At 32.2% G+C, this 11379-nt stretch overlaps 1 protein-coding gene across 1 annotated transcript; it reads left to right on the forward strand.

The window, feature by feature from the left end:
- The first annotated feature begins 5078 nt into the window (after positions 1 to 5078).
- LOC123655579 (ELAV-like protein 2) lies at positions 5079 to 6429 on the forward strand. Its single transcript, XM_045591348.1, has one exon. It carries the CDS (start codon positions 5091 to 5093, stop codon positions 5994 to 5996), a length of 906 nt encoding a protein of 301 aa, XP_045447304.1. The 5' UTR covers positions 5079 to 5090; the 3' UTR covers positions 5997 to 6429.
- Positions 6430 to 11379: the final 4950 nt, after the last annotated feature.

Genomic DNA, 11379 nt, shown 5'->3' on the forward strand with positions numbered 1-11379 from the left:
TATTTATTTTAAGAGATACTTACTAGTATTAAAACGATAAGTTATTGCTATTTCAATATTTTAATGACGAATAGTATTTTTAATGTAATAATATTTAAAATGTTCTTGTTATATGCGCTTGTTGTATAACATTGTTTCTAATGTAGGAAGAAAATAGGAATCTCTGTTTCAAAAAGTTTGTGAATAGAAGTTGTATATTTTAAAATTTTGTTCAATGATAAAAATATTTATAAGGAAACTACGTAAAGTAGAATTTCCCATAAAAGATAGTCATTAAAATGAGCTTATTTTGCTACTGTTGTCATTTTTTCGTTTATATCTACAATATTGTTTTAATATTATTTTTTTACATAATTTTGTATTTTTGTGTAATGATAGTAAACAAATGTGATATAATCGGTTTTATAACACAAAGGTTTTTCTAGTTTACTTAATCGTATATTGATTTTATATAAAGCTTTAATTTAAATATATGGTTACCAGTCCTAAAGTTACAGGTTTTACTTTAATGTGACCATAGAATCACAGATTTAAAAATATTTTTGCTTAAGAATATTAAATATAATAATCAAACAGCAAACGCTACAAATTTATTATTTTATATTTATAAATAATTTTTACCTCGAATTATTCCAATCAAAACTCTATTACAAGAGTTTCATGCATGCAATTAGTTTTATTTAAAATAATAGTGACTGTAAACCAAATTAAGTAGTACAACATGAAATATTTTTATTGTTAATTTTTACTTCTGTAACAGGGAAAGTAAAGAAGTAAGAAAACTGTATTTCACAGACCTGTAGACCTTAACTTGTTTTCGGAAAAAAATATTACGTATTTATGTTTACAAATTATATAGTTATCTAATAAATTTACTGTATCACAATATTATTAAATTTTTATTTACAATAAATAAAGAACAAGCCTAGGCTCGAATTATTAACTGCATTCGTGTGTAACAAATATCAGCGACTTCATAGTAGTTGTTTTTAATATATTTTTTTATGCTACTATGATCACTTACTACTGACATTCGCTATCTTCTCAAACGGCCACTCTTCTCGAGTATGACTTACGTATTTCACTCTTTCTGACAAATGTACTGAAATAAATGAACTTGATGTATAATAATGGTTTTGTTTTCACAAATAGGATACAACAACAGGTAAAAATTTACCTTACTGAATTTAAATATTGTTTGTAATTATTTTTTTTTTAATTATTGAAAAATTTAATATTTTTACATCATCTGTTTGTAATCGTATTTATATTGGGGGGCGTCCATAAATTACGTGAAGTATTTTTTAAAATTTTCTGTCCCTCCCTCCACCCCTGGTGAGATTTCGTGAGGTTTTATTCAACCCTCTCCCCCATCCCCCAATCTCACGTGATATTTTTCAAAATGTGGGTTTATTACGTAAACGCGTTGGATTGTTATTGTAAAAAGAAAAAAAAATGCTTCGTGCTTTTATTTACGACTAGTTAAGACTAGTAATCAGACACAATCAACAAATCAGACAGTAGATGTTTAACGTCGAAGTATGAATGAAATTATTTTCTTTCGGACGAATTAGTGAATGATCTTAATCGTATTGCGATTACGCTTAAGATTAAATCTTAAACATGTATAATCTGGATTAAATGGACCAAAATAGTATAATTGTTTTTTTGTTTCGATCAGAAAAAAATTGCGTGATATTTGCCGAGCCAACGTTAGATTAGATTTGACTCGACCCCCCCCCCCCCCCCTTAAACATCTCACGTATTTTATGAACGCCCCCTTGTAACTTATTTAATTGCGTCCATATTAATAAATTGTTTTGTAAGTTTAGTCAATTTTATTTAATTGGTTTATTTAATTTTATATTGTTAACAAATGTAAAGAAATCAACCATCTGCTTTTGTGGCACGAATGAAAAAAAAAATAATAAAAATGAAATAGTTGAATACGGAGCCAGGTATTTCATATATGGTAGTTAGTGAAAATTTATAACTTATTACATTTTTTTGCTTTTGCAAGTATATTATTTTGTATAGAGATTGTTATATAAAAACTTTAAAAATAAATAAATAGTTTAAGTAAGAATTGTAATTATAACTATCGTACCGACCCCAGAGTATGCCCAAAAAACATGTAAAAAATTGTCACCTTATCAACTTGCTGTATTGACAACACGAAACTTTTATTTAGTCGATTAACCAAAAACATGACAATGTTATTGTTGCTTATAATCGTTACCTAGTTATAGTGTGTATTTCTTTTATCAAGAACAATCTTAGTAAAATATTTTCAAATTAAAACTTCAGTATCGATTTGTTACGTAGGTATTTATCATAACTACTCACAACATTGGTTTGCGGCTGTTGCGCTGGCGGTTGCGGGTTCAATCACCGCAAATGACAAACATTTTTATTGGCCATACAGATGTATGCCGTGGTCGGTGTGTTTGTGCAGTCTTTGTGGGTCTCCCCACCGTGCTTCGGAGAGCATGTTAAGCCATCGGTCCCGGTTGTTATCATGTACCAGGTGTACATAGCGATCGTTACTCATAGTAGGTAATATATCCGCCAACCCGCAATGGAGCAGCGTGGTGGATTCAGCTATCTGATCCTTCTCCTACATGGGAAAGAGGCCTATACCTAGTAGTGGGATATTACAGGCTGAACCGTTACAATTAAATTTATAAGATTATAAAAACGTATACCTAACTAATTGAAATGTTTATAAAATATGAATAAAAGAAAATTTATACCTACATTATGGGGTAGTTACGGTATTTATGTATAAAATTGTATGTTTATTCCTTAGCTTATGAAATATTTAATAAAGCGCTTTACCAATACTTATGATTTGTTTAATTTTTTCCTTTCATCATCATCATCATCATTTCAGCCTATTGCAGTCCACTGTTGGGCATAGGCCTACACAAGTTCGCGCCAAAAATGTTGTGAACTCATGTCTGTTGCCCATAGTCACCAGGCCAAAATATGACAAACTTTTTATACTAATTGATTAAGCCTCAATTAATTATTATAATAAATTAAAATATAAAACGGATGCGGATGTTTTAACCGAGTTCAAAAAATGGATGTTCTCAATTCATTTCATAACCTTTTACTGGGTATCTATACCGATTTAGATTATTCTTTTTTTTATCGAAAGCCGATGCTTACCGTGTGGATCCGTTTAAATTTGATCGAGATCTAATGAGTACTTGTTGAGCTGTCCCTAATAATGCGTATTTAATTGGCTAGTACCTGGGTGACCAAGCATAGCTCGGTATTTTTAGAAAATCGTGTTTTTTGGAAATCATATTTAAATGCGAATTACATATTTATAAAATAAGAATAATATTTTTCGATTTTACCGACATAATAATAAAAAAATATGAATTGGCTATTTAAATAAAAAATAACGAGTGCAATTAGAAAAAAAAAGAAAAATAATTATCGATCTGGAAATATGAGGATTTGAACTGTGGCCTTTTCGGGCGATCGCGACCGGCCGATTTCCCACCTGAGCTATTACAACTTTATTAACAACTGCGAAATTTACCTTCGTATTCTAATGATGTTATAGCAATTTTTTTATTGCCTAAAAACAGGGATAAAACGATATTTTCTAAAAATGAATGCTAGCTATATCAATTTATCTTCCCCGAAATCTCCTGCATACAAAATTTCATGAAAATCGTTGGAGCTGTTTCTGTTCCGAGATTCAGATTATTTATATATATATATATATATATATAAGATATGAATACCCATGTATAATGTAAATCGAAGTCGGTTGTTTTCGTTTGAAAGCAAAGGGACTGGTGCTAAATTCTAACGCTGGCACCTCACGGCGATGTTTGACCATGCATAACTTTTTACAGAGTGGTCCGAATTTGATAATTCTTTTTTTTTTTTTATTGAAAAGGCTGCACTTTGAAATTGAATGTCGCCTAGAAGGCTAGGAAGAAGAGATTACGGCTCGCAGCTTGCTTGGCATAGGCATGGGAAAGAGCAAAGTCTGCATTTTCAAACTTTCTTATTTTATTTTTTTTATTAGTAGTACGGTAATAATAATCATGATGTACCTACCTTTTCTAAATTCTTGTATTGTAACCTTTAATTTGATACCCATATTGTAGTATACGAAAAAAAAGTTTTTTTTTTTTCATTAACTACAATGGCTTCGCTCAGCCGTCATGTTTGATTTTTTTAACGTCACCTACCTAAGAACACTTGAGCTGCCAAGATAAATCTAACGATACTTCAATTATGTAAATCCGTTCAGCGGTTCTTTTTTTATATATCACTAGGTCGGCAAACAAGCGTACGACTCACCTGATGGTAAGAGATTACCGTAGCTTATAGACGCCTGCAACACCAGAAGCATCGCAAGCGCGTTTCCGACCCAATCCCCAATCCCCCCCCCCCCCCAGGAGCTCTGGTCACCTTACACACCAACAGGAACACAATACTACTTGAAAACAGTATTATTTAGCTGTGATCTTCTGTAAGGTCGAGGTACTTCCCCAGTCGGGCTGCTCCAGATTTTGAACAGGAAATTCCTGCTATCCCTCAGTTAAAGGTTCGGGTACTGGTTCTGGAGATATGAGGTAATGAAGAATATTACATACTTACATACAAACAAGATACGCGCGAAAAACACAACTTTTCTTTTGCAGTTGGGTAAAAATGTATCTATATATATTGTATTGTATTGTTATGGGCTCGGTTTTCCACATTTAGACACACAGGTGGTCTGTTATGTGTGTATCTATATATATATTTTATACTATTAAACATGTGATGAATGCTACGCCGGGTTTCACTGCTAGTATTTTATAATTTTATTACGTAAACGTAGTTTTTTTATTTTCTATGTGGTCCTATAATAAATACACTTTAAAATATAATACAAGTATTTTATACACTCTTTTTAAATTTGGGAACGAGATTTCGCAATACAACCTTGTAAAAATTATCTTTCACTAAAAAGTGTAAACTATTAATTTTGATATTTCCAGTAAATTTTAGAACGAAATGCAGGTACGGGCAACATTGAGCAGAAAATGTCATTCCTAGACAACAATTAAAAAATGTCGGAATCGTGTCAAGACGGTAATTGTCATGGAAATAATGAATTTGGACCTGATGAATCACCAACGAAGCTTATTGTTAATTATATTCCTGAAGTCATGACGCAGGATATGATGTTCTCGCTGTTTTCTACTATGGGCAAATTAGAAAGTTGTAAATTGATAGCCAACAGAGGGTATGGTTTCGTCGAGTACTCTCGCCCAGAGGATGCAGTTAAAGCACGCAAGGCCTTCAATGGTCTGCTAATGCAGAACAAGACGTTAAAAGTCTCACACGCCTTACTCAACCCTGAATTGAAGCCACCCTCCAAACCGGAAGCAGACTGGAATCTCTACGTTTGTAACCTGCCTAACGAACTGACCTTGCAAGATTTACATGGACTTTTCGCACAATTTGGTAAAATAGTTAATTCTCGTATTGCTTCAGGCATAGCTTTTGTTTTATATGAGCATCAATACGAAGCGGAGAGAGCCATTCATAATATTAATGGTACTACACCCCCGGGTTTTTTACACCCATTAACTGTTAAGTATGCTAATAAAAGTAATCCTAACAAACACAAAAACAATAATAATAATTTTTCAAAGAATTCGCTTATAAAACCCTATCACTGGATTAATCATGTAAGTGGTATGGGAGATCATAATTCTCCTAGCACATGGTCTATATACATTTATAATATTGCTCCGGAGGTAGAAGAACTGACTTTGTGGCAATTATTCGGTCCATATGGTGCTATTGTATCAGTTAAGATTATAAGAGACCATCAGTCTAATAAGAGTAAGGGTTTCGGATTTGTGACTATGAGAAATTATGACCAGGCGGCGATGGCAATACAAGCATTAAATGGTTATGTACTTCACGGCCAGCCTCTATCTGTAAGTTTCAAAACACAGAAGAGATAATGGTGTAAGCTGCTTTTATCTTTACTACAATATCAGTACAGTAACGAATAGACAAAATGATTCCTTTTTCATTGGTACACATCAATTAACACAATGTAAGAAAATAGTGCTGAGACGTAATCCCATTTACAAGATTATATTAAGTGCAGTCTGTCAACTCTTGTTAAAAATATTATATTACTTTGAGCTGTCAATATTGTTAAGTTTGTTTCTTATTATGAATAATAATTTATTCAGTTTGCTCGTTAAATGTTTCAAGTTTACTAGAAGTTTAAGATTTGTATTGAATATGATTGTTGTTTGAAAGTTCAACATCAGTTGTGAGCTAAGTGCTTTGATTATTATTTTATCTATTATTTAAGTATAATATACCATTTTAAAATGTGCTTTTACAAGATCTTACTAATATAAGCCACATTGAGATGTTTAATCAGCTACTAGTTTTAGTTGTACACTTTTTATAACATGATGTCTATGTAGGTAGTAAAAACAAAATCTAGATTTTATCATATTTATACATTTAGTATAAAATTTGCTGAATTAAAATTCATTTTCACAATTTTAAAATGTGTTTTCATCTACACACTAGATATACATATATTTTAATTATATTAATGTTTTTTTTTTTATTTTTATTTACCATATATTTTTTGTTTATCAATTTATAAAGCTTCTATTGATTACTCATAGTAGGCTAGGGTAGGTTTTTAAATTTCTAGACATTACATTTTCAATATGATTTTGTTATTTTTGTTTTCACGAATACTTTGATATCTATATATAGTCAATGTTTTATTTAGCCTTTATGGAAATATTTATTTGAAATATATTGTACATTTATTTCAATTGAGATTTTTATGTTTATTTTTTGTTTCATTATTTATGTGCTACCTTTTATAATACCTTTAATAAATAAAAATAAATAAATATTTTAATCTATTTCACATACAATATATCAAGTGACATTAGAAAACAAATAATACTAAGAGAGAAAGTGTCTGTCTGGTGAAGTTTTCTTATAGTATTATAAATCAAGCAAGAATTTTCACTTCTTGCATGCCATTTGTTATTGCAAATAAAATGTTTATGAAAAATGTGAATCACATTATCACCTATATTTATAATGCCACTAAAAGTATTCAGTTCAATACAGACTTGTGCGAAATATTATCTTACTTAATTTTTTTCTTTCCGGTTTACTTCTTTACTTCTTAGAGTTTTTGAATAACCATTGAGCTGGTTGTACCACTAATTGCTATTAAAACACACATATAGACAATAATATTTACCTAAAATACACAATAAAAACAATGTTGCATGGGATCAATATCACATATTTACAAATAAAAATAAAAATGTTATCACTGGTAATTTACTTGTTGATAAAAGTTTTGTAAACTACAACATTTAATAGAATCGATTTCTTTATGATTAACCGATAATAAACGATTTTGATAGTCATCGAAAGGTTCCTAGAAGTATAAAATAATACCATATTTTTAACCGACTTCCAAAAAAAGAGGAGTTTCTCAATTCGGTTGTATTTTTTAATTCATATTTTTTATGAAAAAAAAAATGTATGTCATCGTATACCTAAATGTCCGAAACAAAACAAAAACTACTAGAAAATTTCATCATTTTCGTGTTATTTTTCATTATGCATTTTGCCCGACACGAAGAGCGTCTTGCTTTCATCTACACTTTAAAATTTACAGCCTCTCGCCCGACGGCCTCTAGTCACCCTCAAACCAAGAAAAAATCCCGATTGATAGCCCTAACACAAAGAGATGAATAAATATGTTTAATAACACTTGTGAATTTCATTCAAAGCCAGTTAAATGTAACTAAATATACAGGATTACAGGAAAAGTCGACCTAGATCCGTTAAGGGCGTGTAGTACACACCATTTCTGAATGATTTCACTATGGAACCCCCCATCCTAAACTTAACCGTTTTCGAGATATTCGAGTTTTAATTTTCCTTATGAAAATGCCCAATTTTTCGGCTATTGAATTGAATATTTTGAATTTTTTTGACTCTTATGATTATTTGTTTGGTTTTTTACATGAAGAATGAGATGCTTAATGACCTCAATGACTAAAATTGAACGTAAGTTAACTAAATAGGTCGTTGTAGACGATCGAAACATAAGAAAATAAGTAAAATTATAAAAAAATATTTTTCTTTTCTGGATATCTCAAAAAATTATTATGGCACTTGCTCTGCAGATGTGCTTAAAAACATCTACATTTTATCAGCTATCCAACGAGGTATAACAACCTAGGGTTGTATTTAAACTCATAGAAAAAAACATAGTTGAAAAGGTTCACATAGTAGGTCTAACGGGTCCCTCGGCTATTGTCCTTCAAGTTAATCCGGTGCGTGTGAGCAAGACAACTTAAGATTTATGCAGGTGAGAGTGAGAAAAATAATGTGCAAAAACAAGATCTGAATAGTGAAACTTATGAAAATTTCTTAAGGGGTGACTTAGGTGACCTACTAGATGATCTCCCATTACAATTACTGCGGGACATGTAGTTTCAACATGATGGCTGCCCTGCTCATTTCAGAAGAAGCGTTAGGGAATGGTTGGACACTAACTATCCTAACAAATGGATTGGACGAGGTGGGCCTTTACCCTGGCCAGCCAGATGTCCCGACCCCCATGGATTTTTATGTATGGGGGCACATGAAGAGCCTCGTTTACAGTGATGCCAGCCCCATATCGTCAGTGGAAGTTCTCAAAGAAAGGATAATTAATGCTGCTAACGATATAAGAAGAACATTAACCACTGGTGTAGTGAAAAGTGGACTACGTGAAAGAATGAGAAAATGTGTGCGAAATAGAGGTGGACACGTAGAACATGAACTTCAAAAACATTAGGTGAATGAATGTTATTTTGAACTGATTTATTGTTTCATTTAGCTTACTACAATCACCGACGATCTGTAATGATGATGATGCTGAACTTAAGTCAAATTAATTAGATTAAATAAGCGCTATTTATTCTGACTGCCATGTAGCCTTAGAAACTAAGTTTCACCTTTGAGGTTAATAAATACCCTAGAGTGTTATACCTCGTTGGATAGCTGATAAAATGTAAATGTTTTTAAGCACATCTGCAGAGCAAGTGCCATAATAATTTTTTGAGATATCCAGAAAAGAAAAATATTTTTTTATAAATTGTACTTATTTTCTTAAGTTTCGATCGTCTACAACGACCCATTTAGTTAACTTACGTGCAATTTTAGTCATTGAGGTCATTAAGCATCTCATTCTTCATGTAAAAAACCAAAGAAATAATCATAAGAGTCAAAAAAATTCAAAATATTCAATTCAATAGCCGAAAAATTGGGCATTTTCATTAAAAAAATTAAAACTCGAATATCTCGAAAACTGTTAAGTTTAGGATGGGGGGTTCCATAGTGAAATCATTCAGAAATGGTGTGTACTACACGCTCTTAACGGATCTAGGTCGACTTTTCCTGTAACCCTGTATATCTGTTCTTTAACGCAGTGAAAGTATTATAAATTTTAATCGTGATTGGTTATTTTTTTAGTATTTTACCTTTTTGACATAATGTTAATATTATACGGATTTATTCACATTGATAGGCAACTGCGTACAATATAACTATGACTAAATGTAATTAACGCAAGTAACAGCTAGCTTCCGTAAAATGAATATCTATTTTATTGCAGTCATAATTGCAGTGTTTATTTTCCACACGTTGTCAAAAAATGATAGGATTGATAAATAATTATCTAGAACACACACTATCGTCTGTTCCTAAAGTATCTAAACAACCAACCTCCTTTTTTTCGATAAACATAAATATAAATATTACATATATTACTAAATATATATATTACACCCAGACTCGGGGTGGGAATGGAACCCACAACCCCCGGACCAGAAAGCAGTGTCACTAAAAACTGCGCTAACGTACTAGTCAATAAATTTATAATGAAACGATATTCAACAAATTTACTAACTAAAAAGGCTCGGTGAAAAGGACAGGAGGAATTAGAAACAATGTCAACGACAGTATTCAGTATTTATTCCCATTCTGAAAATAATGTAGACCAAGCACTTTACACTGCTATTGTGCCTTGTGCCTATTAAAGAAATTTGGTGGCAGTTGCAGTTGCTGAATCATATAGTTGACTTGAGTTTGTCGATTTATCATGGTGCTACAGGAAACATATGTTTTTTTTTTTTTTTGTAAGCTCGACGTAACACTGGTAAAATTAATGAGTAATTTCGGGAAATGAAAAACATTGAAGACAGTATTGTACGTCTGACATGTTTATCAGCTCAAGATAACGCGTGTAAGAGATAGAGAGATTCTTGGTTCGAAGTCCTTAACACTTTGGAACCGATCAAGGTGGTGGTGATTTTTGGAACGTACACATAAAGTGAAAGTTTAAACTCAGGTTTCGACTGCAGATATGTTCGCGGTAGCCAATATTTAAGAATCACTATGTATAAGGTTTTTATAGCTGAACGAGAGAATTTCAAGTATTTTGTATATAAGATCTCATACGATGATAATTTTACAGATTTAAAATCTCGCATAAAACCAACATAAAATTGTATTAGTTACTAGCTGTGCCCGCGAATTCGTCCGCGTGGAATTTAACAAAAAAGTTATTGCTCAGTTCGCAGAGTTATAAAATAAACAAATTTCTAAAACAAAATTAGCCTAAGTTACTCCTTACTATATCAGCTATCTGCCAGTGAAAGTCCCGTCAAATTCAGTCTAGCCATTTCAGAGATTAGCCGAAACAAACAGACAGACAGACAAAAATTGAAAAAAATGTTATTTTGGTATATGTACCGTGTATTGTATATATCCATATGCATTTAGTAAAAGGCGGTTATTTTAATATTACAAACAGACACTCCAATTTTATTTATTTGTATATAGATGAAGACGCCGTGTTGGCGCAACGGTTACAGCCATGGATTGTACCTGTTGCGTTGGCGGTTGCGGGTTCGATCCCCGCACATGACAAACATTTGTATTGGCCATACAGGTGTTTGCCGTGGTTTGGGTGTTTGAGCAGTCCTTGTGGGTCTTCCCATCGTGCCTCGGAGAGCACGTTAAGCCGTCGGTCCCGGTTGTTACCACCTGATAGCGATCGTTACTCGTAGTAGGGATTATATCCGCCAACCCGCATTGGAGCAGCGTGGTGGATTAAGCTTTGATCCTTGTCCTACATGGGGAAAGAGGCCTACTGGGCAGTAGTGGGATATTGCAGGCTGAAGCGATATAGATGAAAATTTAACATACCTACAGGTTAATGAACTTGATTGTTACAAATTTCATAAATAATATAGTTTGTAATTTATAACTGTAAGTGGAGTAAAAAATATG

Source organism: Melitaea cinxia, chromosome 8 (assembly GCF_905220565.1).
Source record: "Melitaea cinxia chromosome 8, ilMelCinx1.1, whole genome shotgun sequence".
In the NCBI taxonomy this organism is placed as follows: domain Eukaryota; kingdom Metazoa; phylum Arthropoda; class Insecta; order Lepidoptera; family Nymphalidae; genus Melitaea; species Melitaea cinxia.

Coding starts and splice junctions, on each gene's coding strand:
- LOC123655579 (XM_045591348.1), top strand. CDS start 5,091: ATGTCGGAATCGTGTCAAGACGGTAATTGTCATGGAAATAATGAATTT.